Source organism: Pan troglodytes, chromosome X (assembly GCF_028858775.2).
Source record: "Pan troglodytes isolate AG18354 chromosome X, NHGRI_mPanTro3-v2.0_pri, whole genome shotgun sequence".
NCBI classification, from domain to species: domain Eukaryota; kingdom Metazoa; phylum Chordata; class Mammalia; order Primates; family Hominidae; genus Pan; species Pan troglodytes.
In genome coordinates this window covers 68,683,179-68,704,090 of record NC_072421.2, presented here as the reverse complement: position 1 = coordinate 68,704,090, position 20,912 = coordinate 68,683,179, and the positions used below count along the sequence as shown (strand labels likewise).

The 20,912-nt window shown below is 41.2% G+C and overlaps 1 protein-coding gene across 2 annotated transcripts in view; it reads left to right on the top strand.

Annotated features, from left to right (window-relative positions):
* The first annotated feature begins 2,957 nt into the window (after window positions 1-2,957).
* The window catches only part of TEX11 (testis expressed 11), a 381,570-nt gene continuing 363,615 nt past the window's right edge, over window positions 2,958-20,912 (top strand). For both annotated transcript variants that reach the window (XM_016944288.4, XM_054676447.2), the window contains exons 1-2: window positions 2,958-3,039; window positions 3,923-3,980. In XM_016944288.4, coding sequence (XP_016799777.2) covers window positions 3,944-3,980 — 37 coding nt within the window. In that variant the 5' untranslated portion in view covers window positions 2,958-3,039; window positions 3,923-3,943. The remainder of the gene's footprint in view (window positions 3,040-3,922; window positions 3,981-20,912) is intronic.

Sequence of the window (20,912 nt, the reverse complement as noted above, 5' to 3'; positions counted from 1 at the left end):
GTTCTAGATGCTTTATGTGCATTATTCTATTGAACCAGAAGCCTAGAATTACTTTTATTCCCATTGTACATATGAGGAAATTGAGGTGCTAAGATTGTTTTAATATATACGTATTTTTTTAAATAGAGGCTGGGCACGGTGGCTCACACCTGTAATCCCAGCACTTTGGGAGGCTGAGGCGGATGGATCACCTGAGGTCAGGAGTTCGAAACCAGCCTGACTAACATGGTGAAACCCCATCTCTACTAAAAATACCATAATTGTCTGGGCTTTGTGGCGGGTGCCTGTAATCCCAGCTACTTAGGAGGCTGAGGCAGGATAATCTCTTGAACCCAGGAGGCAGAGGTTGCAGTGAGCTGAGATCGCACCATTGCACTCCAGCCTGGGTGACAGAGCGAGACTCCATCTCAAAAAATAAATAAATAAATAAAATTAGAGATGCGGTCTCATTGTTTTGCCCAGGCTGGTCTCAAACTCCTGGGCTGAAGTGATCCTCCCACCCTGGCCTCCCAAAGTGCTGGGATTACAGGTGTGAGCCACTGCACTAAGCCTCTTTTTAAATTTTAATTATTATTATTATCTTTTTTTGTATGGAGACAAGGTCTCACTATGTTGCCCAGGCTGGTCTTGAACTCCCGGGCTCAAGGATTCCTTCTGCCTCAGCTTCCCAAAGTGTTGGGATTACAGGTGTGAATCACCATGCCCAATTTAGATGCTAAGATTCTTAAAGCTGGCTCAAGGCCACACAGTATATGGTGCATGGAGAGTCAGTCAACTGTGGCATACTCCACTGCTCCTTTTCACCAGAATTCTTTCCCTAATATGGCAATCGAGGGTTATGAAATAAAGACATACCAAACTGCAGGATGCAAAAGAAGAGGAATTAATAGCAGTACTTTCTGTTTTCCCATTTTTCTTCATTGTACTATGCAATCTAGATACAATTTTGAAGAGGGAAAATAAATTACTTTTAGTAACCTCATCTTGTCCACGAGATCTAATGACTGATTCTGAGACTTTCAGGATCAGGAAGGAACTCTGTTAATGTTCCCAGAAACTGGAGCCACAATCTCTCTTCTTTATCCTGTTAGCCAGCTCCATATCTGGCCTGAGGTGCACAAGGCTTAAAACAGGGGTATATAGGAAGAAGTGGGAGGCTTATTAATGTTTTGATTCTGTGTTTGTCTACAAATCTGGAGGCATCATGTTTTCACACTGTTATCTCTGAGTGGAGATTAGCATCATGCTTAGATTTAGCTGGAATCAAATTTTTACTTACATATTCCACCCCTCAAGCCATTTGGTTTGGAGATGGGTGGGACATGCGAGCTTGCTGTGAGACTGCAGGGGAGTCTCCTAGTTTCCTAATGATTGGACAAAGGCAGGGCAACAGAAACGTCTTGGAACTAAAAGGCTTTTTTTATTTTTATTTTTTATTTTTATTTATTTTATTTTCATTTTTTTTGAGACGGAGTTTCGCTCTTGTTGCCCAGGCTGAAGTGCAATGGTGCCATCTTGGCTCACCACAACCTCCGCCTCCCAGGTTCAAGAGATTCTCCTGCCTCAGCCTCCGGAGTAGCTGGTTACAGACATGTGTCACCACGCCTGGCTAATTTTGTAATTTTTTAGTAGAGACGGAGTTTCTTCATGTTGGTCAGGCCGGTCTCCAACTCCCGACCTCAGGTGATCCGCCTGCGTCGGCCTCCCAAAGTGCTGGGATTACAGGCGTGAGCCACCGCGCTGGGCCTGTTTATTTATTTATTTTTTGAGACGGAGTTTCCCTCTTGTTGCCCAGGCTGGAGTGCAATGGCGCGATCTCGGCTCACCGCAACCTCTGCCTCCCGGGTTCAAGCGATTCTCCTGCCTCAGCCTCCCAAGTAGCTGGTTACAGGCATGCGCCAGCACATCCAGCCAATTTTGTATTTTTTTTTTTTAGTAGAGACGGGGTTTTGCCATGTCGGTCAGGCCGGTCTCCAACTCCCGACCTCAGGTGATCTACCCGCCTCGGCCTCCGAAAGTGCTGGGATTACAGGCGTGAGCCACCGTGCTCGGCCTATTTATTTATTTATTTATTTATTTTTTGAGACGGAGTTTTTCTCTTGTTGCCCAGGCTGGAGTGCAATGTCTCGGCTCACCACAACCTCTGCCTCCCGGGTTCAAGCGATTCTCCCTCCTGCCTCAACCTCCCAAGTAGCTGGGATTATAGGCATGCACCACCACGCCCAGCTAATTTTGTGTTTTTAGTAGAGACGGGGTTTCTCCATGTTTGTCAGGCTGGTCTGGAGCACCCGATCTCAGGTGATCCGCCTGCCTTGGCCTCCCAAAGTGTTGGGATTACAGGCGTGAGCCACTGCCCCCGACTTATTTTTTATTTTTAAGAGACATGATCTCGCTGTCTCCCAGGCTGGAGTGCAGTGGCAGGATCATGGCTTATTGGACCTAAACTCTCAGGCTCAAATTATCCTTCCACCTCAGCCTCCCAAGTAGCTGGAACTACAGGCGTGTGCCACCACACCTGGATTTTTTTTTTTTTTTTTTTGGTTCAGGTGCAGTCTGGCTTGTTGATCAGGCTGGCCTCGACTAGTCTCCTCAGCTTCTAATATTTCTGCTATTTCTGACCTTTGCCACTCTTGCATAACCAGTGATCAACAATGTCTACTTGCTTTATTTCTTTTTCTGTTCTTTTTTGTGTGTGTGTGAAGTCCTGCTCTCCTTTTGGTAATCCTGGCCATCTGCCCTTTTCCCCCAATTCATTGTCTTATGCTTTCAGAATTACATCATATTTGCTTACTCTCAGTTATTCTCACCCTGAACTCACCAAGTGACTGACTCTCTGAACTGCATCCCCAGGATCTAAGGTCTAGACTGGGTCGCAAGGCTTAGGCTCCGTAACACAGCGTAAAGGCCAAGTGGGAGTGGCTTTAGTGGCCTAGCGTGACACCGCTAGCGTCGCTAGGGGGCGGAGTTTTCTGAACGTCCTCGTGCGCTGTGGACGGAGGTTGTGGAGAGAGCAGGGCGGCATTGGTGGCTGCGGCTGAGGTGAGTGGTTTAGTGGGCAGGAAGGGGTAGAATAGGCTTCAAGCACAAGTTAGTTGCGTAGTTTATAACTAGCAAGAATATATTATAGCCATTAGGCCAAAACTTTTTAGAGCGGCCCTAAGGCAGTGACTTTGTACTACAGAACTGCTCGTCGCTCTCAAGGCGAACGAAGATGGGCAAATGTAATGTTTTTGGACGAGGATTGAGGAGTATGGGGAGCGGTAGTGGGCCACTGAAAACCAGAGATAGTAGTTACTGTAGTTTAGATGCTAAAGGACCTAAATTACGTTGAAGCGGGACTGTTGATGACCGTTGGGGGCAATGTAATGTTTTTTGATGAGGATGGAGGAGTATGGGGAGTGGTGGTGGGCCACTGAAAACCGGAGATAGTAGTTATTGTTGTTTAGATGCTGAAGGACCTAAATTACGTTGAAGCAGGACTGTTTATGACCGTTGGGGGCAGGATACAGAAGGTGCTAGCGTTCTCACAGAGCGGGAAAAAGGACCGTGAGTGATTGGATGCTTTGAATGTGCGGTTGGTAGCGGAAGCGGATTTTGAGCCAATTAGGAGTGCGGTTGGTAGCGGAAGCGGATTTTGAGCCAATTAGGAAGAAGCAGCGAGACCCAGCCAGACCAATAACAGGGTACCACTCAGCTCCATTTCCCCTGTTGCCAGGCAGACTTATGGTAAGAAAAGGTCCCTTTTATGTAACTTGGCAGCCTGGCCCTGCCCCTCACAAAAGCCCTTTCATGGGCTTTTAACTTTACTCAGCCTTTTTTTCTCCCTTTGGATAACAAGTAATGGGAAATATTTCACTGGAAAGAAATTTGTTGAGAAACTAGAGGATAAAACAGAGTATTAAAATATGTTATTATTTCACAGGCTTGAGCCAGAGATTTAAAAATGGACAATGATGATTTTTTTTCCATGGACTTTAAAGGTACGTAGCTCTACGTGGTAGTACAAAATAGTGTCAAACTGCTGCTTTAAGATCTAAATATTGCTGGGCGCGGTGGCTCACGCCTGTAATCCCAGCACTTTGGGAGGCTGAGGCGGGCGGATCACGAGGTCAGGGGCTCGAGACCAGCCTGACCAACATGGTGAAACCCCGTCTCTACTAAACATACAAAAATTAGTTGGGCGTGGTAATCCCAGCTACTCAGGAGGCTGAGGCAAGAGAATCGCTTGAACCTGGGAGGCGGAGTTTGCAGTGAGCAGAGACTGCGCCACTGCGCTCCAGCCTGGGCGACAGAGTGAGACTCCGTCTCAAAAAAAAAAAAAAATCTAAATATTTTGTTTCTGAGTTTTGTCTTTCTGCAGTGTCCATAGCTCCAGGTTTTCTCATTTATGTACCAGAAACAATGTCTATTTTTAACACATTGGGAACCTTTTTATGAACTAGTGTAGGGAGACAGAATTCACAATTCATAACTTGTTTTTTTTTCAGGATTTTTATGGCATGCAAAATAAAACGTTTAATCTGGAAGATAAATCTATTGCAATAAAAATAAGTTTAAAAAATTACTGCAAGTCTTGGAGTTCCTTTCCATAATCATCCATGAAAAATAAATTATATCCTGTGTAGTTTTAGATTTAAGTACATTTTATTGTGTCTTAATTCTTTTGAAAATTGGTAATCCATGTTTGCTATTTATGGGAACTCTCAATAAACAAAAGCAATTTGACTGACCAGAACACCAGATTCCTCAACTGTGCTAGATATAGGAGAGTTTGTGGTACTATCTTTGTTTTTGGGGAATAATGAGACCTGTGGTACCTTCACATTCATATAATAATGAAATATGTGGTAAGAAATGTGGCTACAAATCTATGATTTTAAAAAGTTTAGGTCAACATTTTGTTCATACTTTTTTTTGTTTGCTTGTTTTGTTTGTTTGTTTGTTTGTTGAGACAGTTTTGCTCTTGTTGCCCAGGCTGGAGTGCAGTGGTGCCATCTTGGCTCACTGCAACTTCTGCCTCCTGAGTTCAAGCGATTCTTCTGCCTCAGCCTCCCAAGTAGCTGGGACTACAGGCCCGCGCCACCATGCCTGGCTAATTTTTTGCATTTAGTAGAGACAGGGTTTCACCATGTTGGTCAAGCTGGTCTCGAACTCCTGACCTCAGTTGATACACCTGCCTCGGCCTCCCAAAGTGCTGGGATTACAGGTGTGAGCCACCATGCCAGGCCAATATTTGTTATTTTAAAACAATAACAATAAAGCCTGCTACTATCTACTTTAAGTTTTAAATTAGGATAAAATATCTTAAAGGTATAAAGATGGAATAGGGATTATGACTCTTAAGTTGATAATATTTGAGACTTTGTATTTACATAAATATTTGAATCACACAGAAAAGTATAGAAAATAATATAATGAACATCTGTGTACCTACCACTGAGTTTTGTCAAATCTTAAGCTTGCCATATGCTTCAGATATTTCAAAGAACTAAAAGATTACATGTACCATTTTTCTTTTTAAATTTTATATAAATAGTTATTTTATATTTCTTTTTCCTGCAGCTTGTCTTCTTTTTTCCTTTTTTTGCTCAGCATTGTGATATATATATATATATATATATTTTTTTTTTTTTTTTTTTTGAGACAGAGTTTTGCTCTTGTTGCCCAAGCTGGAGTGCAATGGTGTGACCTCGGCTCACTGCAACCTCTGCCTTCCAGGTTCAAGCGATTCTCCTGCCTCAGCCTCTCGAGTAGCTGGGATTACAGGCACGTGCCACCATGCCCGGCTAATTTTTTGTATTTTTAGTAGAAACGGGGTTTCACCATGTTGGCCAGGCTGGTCTCAAACTCCTGACCTCAGGTGATCTGCCTGCCTCAGCCTCCCAAAGTCTTAGGATTACAGGCGTGAGTCACTGTGCCAGGCTGTGTTTTTAATATTTACCCATATGAATACTTTTAGTTCATTTATTTCCACTGCTGATGAGTAGTATTTCATTGAACGTAAATGTACCACAATTTATTCATTCAGTCTCCTTTGTTGGACATAAAAATGGTTTCAAATATTTGCTGTTAAAAACAACAATGCTACAACGAACACTGTGTTTCTGAGAGTTTAACAGAAACTTTCAAAAACATCTTTGACTACCACTCATGGCAAGAAAATGTTTTGATTACATCCCAGTACATACATACTGTGTCAAAAGTTTAATAAAACAAAATTTTATCCTTATTACATGCAGTACACTATGATATTTTCTATTCTATTTTTCTCATTAAAAAAATGCTGGGTATTCAGCAAAAGGTCTGACTGAAAAGAAATGCTGGGTATGACTCACTACCTCAATACACTGATTGATTTTTTTTTTCTTTTGAGACAGAGTCTCACTCTGTCGTCCAGGCTGGAGTGTAGTGGCACGATCTCGGCTCACTGCAACTTCCACGCCTCCCAGGTTCAAGCAATTCTTCCGACTCAGCCTCCCGCGTAGCTGGGGCTACAGGTGCATGCCGCCACGCCTGGCTAATTTTTTGTAGTTTAGTAGAGATGGGGTTTCGCTGTGTTGCCCAGGCTGGTCTGGAACTCCTGAGCTCAGGCAATCTGCCCGCCTCGGCCTCCCAAAGTGCTAGGATTACAGGTGAGAGCCACCGCTCCTGGCCTTGAGCCACTGCACCCGGCCTTGATTTATTTCTTGAGCTACTGGTAGGTGAGGCTCTAGGGCAGTGCCGTCCAACTGACATGGTGCAAAAACATAAAATTTTATATTTTCTAGTAGTCATATTAAAAATGTTTAAACAGATGAAAATAATTTTAATGATCTAATTTTTTTAACTCAGTGTATCAAAAATTATAACATAATCAATATACAAATTATTAATAAGTTATTTTACATTCTACAGTTTTTGGTACAAAGTCTTTGAAGTCTGGCGTGTATTTTATACTTAAAGCACATCTCATTTTGGATCAGCCACATTTCAAGTGCTCAATAGTCACATGTGGCTAGTGGCTACCATATTGGACAGTGCAGTTCTAGAGTTTACATTTGGGAGTGTAACTGCTGAGTCAAAAGCTATGAGCATCTTTAACTTTATAGATATTGCCAAATTGCTGTCCAAAATGGTCTTAATTCAAACTCCCTTTTCCCCATATCCTTACTAATATTTGATATTGTCAGACTTTTAAAATTTTACAATTTTGAAGACTGTTGTCATTTTTATTTACCATTTTATTTTGGAATAATTTTAGATTTACAGAAAAGTTGCAGAGATAGTGCAGAGAGTTCCCATATACTCTTCAGGCAGTTTCATTTTCCCAAATGTTATCATCTTACATGGGTGTTGTTTTGACTTATATTTTCCTGATAACTAGTGAAGTTGGTGTACTTTCATAGATTTACTGGCTGTTTGAGTTTTCTCTTATGCACACATAAACTTTTTAGTCAAGTTTTATAAAAATGGAGCATAAAAGCCTATCCAATGGCTTTTAGCAATGGCTATAGTTCATTCCTTCTTAGGGAGAATTGACATAACACCAGTCTTTTTTGTATCACCAATCTCAATAAATTTTCAAGACCAAGGCCAGGCCTGGTGGCTCACGCCTGTAATCGCAGCACTTTGGGAGGCTGAGGCGGGAGGAATACTTGAGCCCATGAGTTTGAGACCAGCCTGGGCAACAGAGACCCTGTCTTCACCAAAAAAAAAAAAAAAAAAAAGCTGGATGTGGTGTTGCATGCCTGTAGTAGTCTCAGGAGCCAGAGGTGGGAGGATCGCTTGAGCCTAGGAGGTGGAGGCTGCAGTGAGCCTTGATTGCTCCAGCCTGGGTGACAGAGTGAGATCCTGTCTTAAAAAAAAAATTCAAGACCAGGAAGGAATAGAAATTTGTCTAGATAATTACACCCACTGGGGCTAAATAAATGTAACTCCTTTTCTGCATGTCATCTTCAACTATTTGAAGATAACTTATCTTGTACCCCGGAAAGTGTCTTCAGATTGAGCATTCTCAGTTTGTTCAAACATTCCTGATATTACCTGGTTTCTAGTCCCCTTATCATTTTGTGTGCTATCCTTTAAACATGCTCTATCCTTTTCGTGTTATTTCTTAAAGTGTGGTACCCAGAATAGAACACAATTCTCTATGTTTGATATGATCAGCATAAAATACAGTCATGTGCTGCATAATGACATTTCAGTCAATAAAGGACAGCATATACAACAGTGGTCCCAGAAGATTTTAATGGAGCTGAAAAGTTCCTATCCCCTAGTGATGTCAGAGCTGTTATAAAGTTGTAGAGCAATGCTTTATTCATGTGTTTGTGGTGATGCTGGTGTAAACAAATCTACTGTGCTGCCAGTTGTTTAAAACTATAGCACGTACATTTATGTACAGTACATAATACTTGATGGTGATAATAAATGACTATGCTACTGGTTTATGTATTCACTATACCATACTATGCTATCTTATACTATTTTTTTATCATCATCTTAGAGTGTACTCCTTCTATTTATAAAAAATAAATTTAACTGTAAAATGGCCTCAGGCAGTTCCTTCAGGAGGTATTCCAGAAGGCACTATTATCGCAGTAGGTGACAGGTCCATGCATTTTATTGCCCCTGAAGAACTTCCAGTGGGACAAAACGTGGAGGTGGAAGACAGTGATAGTGATGATCCTGAGCCTGTATAGGCCTAGGCTAATAATGTATGTGTTTGTGTCTTAGTTTTTAACAAAAAGTTTAAAAAGTAAAATTAATAATGTTAACAGAAAAAAGCTTATAGAATAGGGATATAAAGAAAGAAAATATTTTTGTACAGCTGTATAATGTTTGTGCTTTAAGCTAAGTGTTACTACAAAAGCGTTAAAAAGTTAAAAATAATTAAAAAGTTTGTACTTTGGGAGGTTGAGGCGGGCAGATCACTTGAGCTCAGGAGTTCGAGACTGGCCTGGGTATCATGGTGAAACCCTGTCTCTACCAAAAATACAAAAAATTATCATGGCGTGGTGGCACGTGCCTGTGGTTCCAGCTACTCTGTGGTCCCAGCTACTCCATAGGTTGAGGTGAGAGGATTGCTTGAGCCTGGGAGGCAGAGGTTGCAGTGAGCCGAGATCGCACCACTGCATTGCAGCCCCAGTGACAGAGTGAGACCCCATCTCAAACAAACAAACAAAGCTTATAAAGTAAAAAAGTTACAGTAAGCTAAGGTAAATCTATTATTGGAGAAAGAAACATATTCTTTTATAAACTGAGTGTAGCCTAAGTGTGCAGAGTTTATAAAGTCTACAGTAGTGTACAGTAATGTCCTAGGCCTTCACATATATTCACCACTCACTCACTGACTCACCCAGAGCAACTTCCAGGTCTGCAAGCTCCACTCATGGTAAGTGCCCTATACAGGTGTACCTTTTTTTATCTTATAAAAATTTATTATTATGTTATTTGAGGTAGGGTCTCACTCTCTCACCCAGGCTGGTGTGCAGTGGTGTGATCATGGCTCACCACAGCTTCTACCTCCTGGGCCCAAGTAATCCTCCCACCTCAACATCTTGAGTAGCCGGGAATCACAGGCATGCACCACCATGCCCAGATAATTTTTAATTTTTCTGTGGAGACGGGATCTCCCTATGTTGCCCAGGTTGGTTTCGAACTCCTGGGCTCAAGCGATCCTCCTTCCTCGGTGTCCCGAAGTGCTAGGATTACAGCTGTGAGCCATCGTACCCAGTCATTTTTAATCTTTTATATCATATTTTTACTTACCTTTTCTAGGTTTAGATATGTTTAGATACACAAATACTTATCATTGTGTTACAGTTGCCTGCAGTATTCAGTACAGTAACATGAGTTATAGGTTTGTAGCCTAGAAGCAATAGGCTATACCATATAGCCTAGATGTGTAGTAGGCTATACCATCTTGTGTAAGTACACTCTATGACGGGGTCCTCAACCCCTGGGCCACGGACCATTACCTGTCTCTGGCCTGTTAGGAACCTGGCTGCACAGCAGGAGGTGAGCCCCGGGCCAGCAAGCATTACCGCCTGAGCTCCGCCTCCTGTCAGATCAGTGGCCAGTGGCATTAGATTCTCACAGGAGCCTGAACTGCCCACACGAGGGATCTAGGTTGCATGCTCCTTATGAAAATCTAACTAATGCCTGATGATCTGAGGTAGAACAGTTTCATCCCGAAACCATCCCCCCACCATCCGTGGAAAAATTGTCTTCTACAAAACTGGTCCCTGGTGCCAAGAAGGTTGGGGACCACTGCTCTATGATGTTGGGACAATGACAAAAATCACCAAATTACACATTTCTGGAATGTATCCCTGTCCTTAAGTGATGCACGCCTGTAATCTTTCTCTTTAGATTTAGGACTGATCATTTTTCTCTTTAGATAATAATATAGCTAAGACTGAATTTGCTTTTTCTTTCTTTCATACCACGCTAGTTATTCATTTTGAACTTTTTGCCCCCCAAACCCCTCAGTCTTTTTTAAGTATTTATTTATTTATTTAGACAAGGTCTCACTCTATTGCCAGGCTGTAGTGCAGTGGCGCTATCCTCCTAGGTTCAAGCGATCCTCCCGCCTCAGTTTCCTGAGGGAATATAGGCATGCGCCACCATTCCTGACTAATTTTTGTATTTTTGGTAGAGACAGGGTTTCATCATGTTTCCCAGGCTGGTCTCCTGAGCTCCTGAGCTCAAGCGATCTGCCTGCCTACTGGCCTTTTTTCTAGATTTTTCTTTCTTTCTTTTTTTGAGGCAGAGTCTCACTCCATTGCCCAGGTTGGAGTGCAGTGGCATAATCTCAGCTCACTGCAACCTCCACCTCCCAGGCGCAAGCAATTCTTGTGCTTCAGCCTCCTGAGTAGCTATGACTGCAGGCATGCCAGGCTAATTTATGTATTTTTAGTAGAGACAGGGTTTTGCTGTGATGGCCAGGCTGCTCTCGAACTCCTGGCCTCAAGTGATCCACCCACCTCAGCCTCCCAAACTGCTGGGATTATAGGCATGAGTCACCACTGCTGGCCTTCACTGATCTTTTATATATATATTTTTTCATTTTAATTTCGTTTATTTCTATTCTGATCTTTATTATTTCTTTTCTTCAACTAACTTTGGGTTTGGTTTGCTTTTGCTTTTCTAGTTGTTTAAGATGCATCATTAGGTTGTTCGGAGTTTTTCCTCTTTTTTGATGTAGGCACTCATAGTGATAAACTTCACTCTGTATCCCATACGTTTTGGTATGCTGTGTTTCCATTATCATTTGTTTCAAGAAAATTTTCAATTTTCTTCTTCTTCTTCTTTTTTTTTTCTTTTTTTTTTTTTGAGATAGAGTCTCCCTCTGTAGCCCAGGCTGGAGCGCAGTGGCACGATCTCTGTTCACTGCGACCCTGCAACCTCCGCCTCCCGGGTTCAAGCGGTTGTCCTGCCTCAGCCTCCCAAGTAGCCGGGATTACAGGCACCCACCATCACACTTGGCTAATTTTTGTATTTTTATTTTAACTAACTAATTAATTAATTTTTTGTTTGTTTTGAGGCAGAGCCTCACTCTGTTGCCCAGGCTGGAGTGCAGTTGCACCATCTCGGCTCATTGCAACCTCTGCCTCCCAAGTTCAAGTGATTCTCCTGCCTCAGCCTCCCAAGTAGCTGGGATTACAGGCGTGCACCACCACTCCTGGCTATTTTTAAAAAAATATTTTTAGTAGAGACCGGGTTTCACCATGTTGGCCAGGCTGTTCTGGCCAACATGGTGAAACTCCTGACCTCAGGTGAGCCGCCTGCCTCAGCCTCCCAAAATGCTGAGATTACAGGCATGAGCCACCACACCTGGTCCTTTTTTTTTTTTTTTTTTTTAATACAGGACCTCTCTTTGTCACCCAGGCTGGAGTGCAGTGGCATGAACGTATAGGTATGCACCACCACGCCTGGCTAATATTTGTATGTTTTGTAAAGACTGGATTTTGCCATGTTGCCCAGGCTGGTCTTGAACTCCTGAGCTCAAGTGATCTGCTTGCCTCGGCCTCCAGATTACAGGAGGTGCTGGGATTACAGGTGTGAGCCACGGTGCCCAGCCTCTATATTTTCTTTTTCTATTATATTTATGATGATTGTTAGGGAGGTAGACATTAGCTAATTTGTTTCATCAAGTCTTCAGAATATAGTTCCAATGTATACTCAATACCAGCCCTGTCCAGTAGAAATATAATGTGAGTTAGAAATGTAACTTAAAATTTTCTAGTAATCACGTTTAAAAAGTAAAAATAAATAGGTGAAATTAATTTTTAATATAATAATAATTTTAATGCTATAGCCCAGCATATTCATACATTTTTGTTCCAGCATATAATCAGTATACAAAATTGCTGAGATATTTTACATTCTTATTTTAAACTAAGTCTTCGAAACCCATGTGTATTTTACAATTAAAGCACATCCCAATTTGAACTAGCCACATTTTAAGTGCTCAGTAGCCATATATTGCTACCATATTAGAGAGTGCAGATCTAGACTAAAAAGTTTAGTAGTAAAACTCAGTCAAGATAATTGGCTTTCATTGAATCTCAAAGGACTTTATTTGTAATCTTCCCTGAACTATCTTTTCCTTTAAATACAACAATGGGATCCTCAGATTAAGAATGACAGAGTTATTAGGAAATATCCCAAGACAGGGCCACATAGTTTAGAATCATGAGCATACTTATTTTACAGCCTGTACAGAAATCTTACAGATAATCAGTGAGATAATCACTGATGCCACCTGGTATGCACCTATTAGGGGGAATAGTACAGTTTATGGCCGGGTGCCGTGGCTCACGCCTGTAATCCCAGCACTTTGGGAGGCCGAGGCTGGTGGATCATGAGGTCAGGAGATCGAGACCATCCTGGCTAACACTGTGAAACCCCGTCTCTATTAAAAATACAAAAAATTAGCTGAGTGTGCTGGCGGGTACCTGTAGTCCCAGCTACTCGGGAGGCTGAGGCAGGAGAATGGCGTGAACCCGGGAGGCGGAGCTTGCAGTGAGCTGAGATTGCGCCACTGCACTCCAGCCTGGCCGACAGAGTGAGACTCCATCTCAAAAAAAAAAAAAAATACAGTTTATAAAATAAAGACATTGAGTGACCCACAGAATTGAACTTTCTTAGTATGCCATACAGTGTCTTCCAAGTTCTGGCCCCTGTATACCTTTCTAATGGTGTTTTCTCCAGCCATACATAACTGCTTATGCTTGTTTGAATTCATTGTGCTTTTTCACACCTCTGTGCTTTGCCCTCTGGCGTGTTCCTTTCCCTCAGTATCTGCCTGGAAATCTCTAACTCATCCTTCAGCCCCACCTCAAGTAACACTTCAGTGAAGCTTATCCTGCTATTCCTATATTCCATCCCTCAAATGGGCATTTATGCAATCCTTTTACATTCCTGTAGCGTCTTCCACTCACAGCACTTATTACATTATATTATAATTTTTAAATTTTTATTTATTTTTAATTTTTTCCCTTCATCCTACTTTGATCTCATGACTGATTACTACTATAATTTTTAGAATTTAATTACCTTTGGTAGTGCAATCCTCATGATGGCATAGACTGCTTCACTCATCTTTATATTCCTAGCAAGACACCAGGCATTCAAGAAATGTTTGTTGAACTAAATTTTACAAGGAGACATGTAGACATCAGCCAAAGCAGAAAGGGTGCAGTTTCCTTGGATTCTGTTCAGGGCTGAGTTGCTAATAGCTTTGATCTTGGCCAAGTTAGTTAACTTCTCCATGCTTTATTTTAATCAATTATAAAATTAGAGTGTATTACTGGAATTTTAAGGTGATTTAGAGCTTTAAAAAGTTGGTTCATTGATGCATGTATGAGACTGTGTCTTGTTCATGTCATATCTTTGGTGCTTAACAAAGTACTTGGTTATCATTAAAGTTTTATTGAATGATTGAATAAAATAACTCTTGTCTGTTTTCTTTCTTTCTTTCTTTCTTTTTCTTTCTTTTTCTTTCTTTGTCTTCCTTCCTTCCTTCCTTCCTTCCTTCCTTCCTTCCTTCCTTCCTTCTTTCTTTCTTTCCTTAGATGGAGTCTGTCTCTCTCATCCAGGCTGGAGTGCAGTGGCATGATCTCGGCTCACTGCAACCTCCGCCTCCTGTGTTCAAGCGATTCTTCTGCCTCAGCCTCCTAAGTAGCTGGGACTACAGGTGCACGCCACTACGCCCAGCTAATTTTTGTATTTTTAGTAGAGACGGGGTTTCACCATATTGGCCAGGCTGCTTTCGAACTCCTGACCTCGTGATCTGCCTGCCTCGGCCTCCCAAAGTGTTGGGATTACAGGCATGAGCCACTGTGCCAAGCCAACTCTTGTCTGTTTCATTCATATTGCCCACAAGGATAGTAACACTATCACCAAGAGTTACTCTCTGTATATATACATAACATATATATGTTATATATATATATATAATATATAACATATATTATATATAAATATAACATATATAACATATATAACATATATAAAAATATATATGTTATATATAATATATATCTATAAATATATGTTATATATATGTTATATATAATATATATCTATAAATATATGTTATATATATATAATATATATCTATTTTTGAGACGGAGTCTTACTCTGTTGCCCAGGCTAGAGTGCAGTGTCGTGATCTCGGCTCACTACAACCTCTGCTTCTTGGGTTCAAGCGATCCTCTTGCCTCAGCCTCCTGAGTAGCTGGGACTGCAGGTGCACGCCACCACATCTGGCTATTTTTTTTTTGTATTTTTAGTAGAGATGGGGTTTCACCACGTTGGCCAGGCTGGTCTTGAACTCCTGACCTCAAGTGATCGCCTGCCTCGGCCTCCCAAAGTGCTGGGATTATAGGCATGAGCCACTGCACTTGGCCTATGTATATATATTTTTAATTGTTAGCTAATTGTTAGTGGATACATAATAGGCGTATATATTTATGGGGTATATGGGATATTTTGATACAAACATACAATGTGTAATAATTATACCAGGGTAAATGAGGCATCCATCACCTCAAACATTTATCCTTTGTATTACAAACAATCTGATTATACTCTCTTAGTTATTTTCAAGTGTACAATTAAATTGTTATTGCCTATAGTCATCCTGTTTTGCTATCAAATACTAGAATCTTATTCATTCTATTTTTTTTGTACCCATTAGCCATTTTCCCTTCCTCTCCTACCCGTCCCCCCCACAACCTCTCCCAGCCTCATTCTGCGCTCTATCTCCATGAGTTCAATTGTTTTAATTTTTAGCTCTCACAAATAAGTGAGAATATGCACAATTTGTTGTTCTGTGCCTGGCTTATTTCACTTAACATAATGACCTCCAGTTCCATTCATGTTGCTGCAAATGACAGGATCTCATTCTTTTTTTATGGCTGAAGAGTACTCCATTGTGTATACATATGTAGCACATTTTCTCTTTTTTTTTTCTTTTTTTAAATTTGAGATGGAGTCTCTCTGTGTCGCCCAGGCTGGAGTGCAGTGGCACGATTTCGGCTCACTGCAACCTCTGCCTCCTGGGTTCAAGTGATTCTCCTGTCTCAGCCTCCTGAGTAACTGGGATTACATGCATGCGCCATCACTCCTGGCTAATTTTTTGTATTTTTAGTAGAGATGGGATTTCACCATGTTGGCCAGGCTGGTCTTGAATCCCTGAACTCAAGTGATCCACCGGCATAGGCCTCCCAAAGTGCTGGGATTACAGGCGTGAGCCACCACACCTGGCCCATTGTCTTTTTTTTTCTTTTTAATTTTCATGGGCACATAGTAGGCTTATGTATTTATGGGGTACATGAGATGTCTTGATACAGGGATGCAATGTGAAATAAGCACGTTATGGAGAATGGGGTATCCATTCCCTCAAGCATTTACCCTTTGAGTTATAAACAATCCAATTACACTCTTTTAAGTTATTTTATTTTTTGAAACATGGCCTGGCTCCATTTCCCAGGCTGGAGTGCAGTGGTGTGATCTCAGCTCACTGTAGCCTCCACCTCCCAGGGTCAAGCGATCCTCCCACCTAATCCTCCCACGTAGCTGGGACTACAAGCGTTTGCCACCATGCACAGCTAATTTTTGTATTTTTTGTAGAGACAGGGTTTCTCTATGTTTTCCAGGATGTTCTTGAATTCCTGAGCTCAAGTAGTCCACTTGCATCGGCCTCCCAAAGTGCTGGGATTACACGCCTGGCCTTAAGTTATTTAAAAATGTACAATTAAGTTATTATTGACTATAGTCACCGTATTATGGTATCAAATAGTAGGTCTTATTCATTTTTTATATATTTTTTGTACCCATTAACCATTCCCACTTTTCCCCCAGCTCCTACTACCCTTCTCAGCCTCTGGTAACCATCCTTCTACTCTCTATGTCCATAAGTTCAATTGTTTTGATTTTTAGATCCCACAATTAAGTGAGACCATGCAATGTTTGTCTTTCTGTGCTTGGCTTATTTCATTTAACATAATGATCTCCAGTTCCATCCATGTTGTTGCAAGTGACTGGATCTTATTCTTTTTTTTCTTTTTTTTTTTGAGACAGAGTCTTGCTCAGTCGCCCAGGCTGGAGTGCAGTGGTGCGATCTCCGCTCACTGCAAGTTCTGCCTCCTGGTTTCACATCATTCTCCTGCCTCAGCCTCCCGAGTAGCTGGGACTACAGGTGCCCACCACCACGCCTGGCTAATTTTTTTTGTATTTTTAGTAGAGATGGGGTTTCACCATGATAGCCAGGATGGTCTCGGTCTCCTGACCTCGTGATCCACCCGCCTCGGCCTCCCAAAGTGCTGGGATTACAGGCGTGAGCCACCGCGCCTGGCCTGGATCTTATTCTTTATTATGGCCAAATAGTAGTACTCCATTGTGTATAGGTACCACATTTTCTTTTCTTTTCTTTTTTCTTTTCTTTTCTTTTCTTCTTCCTTCCTTTCTTTCTTTCTTTCTTTCTGTCTCTCCCTCTCTCTCCCTCTTTCTTTTCTTTTTTTTTTTGAGGAGTCGTCTTGCTCTGTCACCAGGCTGGAGTGCAGTGGCGTGATCTCGGCTCACTGCAACCTCTGCCTCCCGGGTTCAAGTGATTCCCCTGCCTCAGCTTCCCGAGTAGCTGGGACTACAGGTGCACGCCACCATGCCCAGATAATTTTTCTGTATTTTAGTAGAGACGGGGTTTCACCATGTTGGCCAGGTTGGTCTCCATCTCCTGACCTCATGATCCGCCAGCCTTGGCCTCCCAAAGTGCTGGGATTACAGGTGTGAACTACTGCGCCCGGCCCAATTTTTAGATTTTGGAAGACCCTCTAAACTGTTCTCCATAGTCGTTGTACTAATTTACATTTCCACCAACAGTGTATGAGGGTTCCTTTTTCTCCACATCCTCACCAGCATTTGTTATTGCCTGTCTTTTGGATATAAGCCATTTTAACTGGGTCAAGATGATACCTCATTGTAATTTTGATTTGCATTTCTCTGATGATCAATGATGTTGAGCAGCTTTTCATATGCCTGTTTGCCATTTGTATGTCTTCTTTTGCGAAATGTCTATTCAAATCTTTTGCCCATTTATTGATCAGATTATTAGACCTTTTTTCCCATAGAGTTGTTTAAGCTCCTTATATCTTCTGGTTATTAACCCCTTGTCAGATGGGTGGTTTGCAGATATTTTCTCCCATTCTGTGGGTTGTCTCTTCGCTCTGTTGATTATTTCCTTTGCTTTGCAGAAGCTTTTTAACTTGATGTCGTCCCATTAGTCCATTTTTGTTTTGGTTGCCTATGCTTGTGGGGTTTCACTCAAGAAATTTCTGCCCAGACCCACGTCCTGGAGATTTTCCCCAATGTTTTCTTGTAGTAGTTTAACAGTTTAAAGTCTTAGATTTAAGTCTTTAATACATTTCGATTGGATCTTTGTATATGGAGAGAGATAGGGGACTAGTTTCATTTATGTGCATGTGGATATTCACTTTTCTCAGCACCATTTATTGAAGAAACTGTTTTTTCTCCAGTGTATGTTCTTGGCACCTTTACAAAAGTGAGTAACACTGTAGGTGTGTGGATTTGTTTCTGGGTTCTCTATTCTGTTCCATAGTCTATATGGCTTGTTTTATATGAGTACTATGCTGTTTTGGTTACTATAGCTCTGTAGTATAATTTGAACTCAGGTAATGTGATTACTCCAGTTTTGTTCTTTTTGCTTAGGATAGCTTTGGCTATTCTGGGCCTTTTGAGGCCCCATATAAATTTTAGGATTCTTTTTTCTATTTCTGTGAAGAATGTCATTGGTATTTTGATAGGAACTGCATTGAATCTGTAGACTGCTTTGGGCAGTATGGACATTTTAACAATATTGATTCTTCCAACCCATGAACATAGAATATTTTTTCATTTTTTGGTGTCCTCTTTATTTCATTAGCGTTTATTTTTTTTTTTTTTAAGTTTTGGGATACATGTGTAGATCATACACGTTTGTTACATAGGTATACATGTGCCATGGTGGTTTCACTGCACCTGTCAACCCATCATCTAGGTTTTAAGCCCTGCATGCATTAGGTATTTGTCCTAAGGCTCTCCCTCCCTTTGGCCCCCACCACCTGATGGGCCCTGGTGTGTGATGTTCCCCTCCCTGTGTCCATGTGTTCTCATGCTTAACTCCTACTTATGAGTGAGAACATGTGGTGTTTGGTTTTCTGTTCCTGTGTTAGTTTGCTGAGAATGATGGTTTCCAGCTTCATCCATGTCCCTGCAAAGGACATGAACTCATTCTTTTTTTATGACTGCATAGTATTCCATGGTGTAGATGTGCTACATTTTCTTTATCCATTCTATCATTGATGGGCGTTTGGGTTGGTTCCAAGTCTTCGCTATTGTAAATAGTGCTGCAGTAAACATACGTGTGCCTGTGGCTTTATAGCAGCATGATTTATAACCCTTTGGGTGTATAATCACTAATGGGATTGCTGGGTCAAATGGTATTTCTGGTTCTAGATCCTTGAGGAATTGCCACATTGTCTTCCACAATGGTTGAACTAATTTACACTCCCACCAACAGTGTAAAAGTGTACCTATTTCTCCGCATCCTCTCCAGCATCTGTTGTTTCCTGACTTTTTAATAATCGCCATTCTAGCTGCTGTGAGATGGTATCTCATTGTGGTTTTCATTTGCATTTCTCTAATGACCAGTGATGATTAACTTTTTTTCATATGTTTGCTGGCCGCATAAATGTCTTCTTTTGAGAAGTGTCTGTTTATATCCTTTGCCCACTTTTTGATGGGGTTGTTTTTTTCTTGTAAATTTGTTTAAGGTCCTTGTAGATTCTGGATATTAGACCTTTGTTGGATGGATAGATTGCAAAAATTTTCTCCCAATTCTGTAGGTTGCCTGTTCACTCTGATGGTAGTTTCTTTGGCTGTGCAGAAACTCTTTAGTTTAATTAGATCCCATTTGTCAATTTTGGCTTATGTTGCCATTTCTTTTGGTGTTTTAGTCATGAAGTCTTTGCCCATGCCCATGTCCTGAGTGGTATTGTGTAGGTTTTCTTCTAGGGCTTTTATGGTTTTAGGTTTTACATTTAAGTCTTTAATCCATCTTGAGTTAATTTTTGTATAAGGTGTAGGGAAGGGATCCAGTTTCTGTTTTCTGCGTATGGCTAGCCAGTTTTCCTGGCACCATTTATTAAATAGGGAATCCTTTCCCCATTGCTTGCTTTTGTCAAGTTTGTTGAAGATCAGATGGTTGTAGATGTGTGGTGTTATTTCTGAAGCTTCTGTTCTGTTCCATTGGTCTATATATCTGTTTTGGTACCAGTACCATGCTGTTTTGGTTATTGTAGCCTATTAGTATAATTTGAGGTAAGACAGTGTGATGCCTCCAGCTTTGTTCTTTTTGCTTAGGATTGTCTTGGCTATACAGGCTCTTTTTTGGTTCCATATGAAATTTAAAGTAGTTTTTCTAATTCTGCAAAGAAAGTCAATGATAGCTTAGTAGGAATAGCATTGAATCTATAAATTACTTAGGTCAGTATGCCCATTTTCATGATATTGATTCTTCTTATCCATGAGCATGGAATTTTTTTCCATTTGTTTGTGTCCTCGCTTATTTCCTTGAGCAGTGGTTTGTAGTTCTCCTTGAAGAGATCCTTCACATTCCTTGTAAGTTGTATTCCTAGATATTTTATTCTCTTTGTAGCAATTGTGAATGGGATTTCACTCATGATTTGGTTCTCTGCTTGTCTATTATTGGTATATAGGAATGCTTGTGATTTTTGCACATTGATTTTATATGCTGAAGTTGCTTATCACCTTAAGGAGTATTTGGGCTGAGATGATGGGGTTGTCTAAACATACAATCATGTCATCTGCAAACAGAGATAATTTGGCTTCCTCTCTTCCTATTTGAATACCACTTATTTCTTTTTCTTGCCTCATTGCCCTGGCCAGAACTTCCAACACTATGTTGAATAGGAGTGGTGAGAAAGGGCATCCTTGTCTTGTGCCAGTTTTCAAAGGGAATGCTTCCAGCTTTTGCCCATTCAGTATGATATTGACTGTGGGTTGTCATAAATAGCTCTTATTATTTTGAGATATGTTCCATCAATACCTAGTTTATTGAGAGTTTTTAGCATGAAGGGCTGTTGAATTTTATTAAAGGCTTTTCCTGCATCTATTGAGATAATCATGTGCTTTCTGTCATTGGTTCTGTTTATGTGATGGATTATGTTTATCGATTTGCATATGTTGAACCAGCCTTGCATCCCCGGGATGAAGCCGACTTGATCGTGGTGGATAAGCCTTTTTGATGTGCTGCTGGATTTGGTTTGCCAGTATTTTTTTTTTTTTTTTTTAGACGGAGTCTCGCTCTGTCGCCAGGCTAGAGGGCAGTGGTGCAATCTTGGCTCACT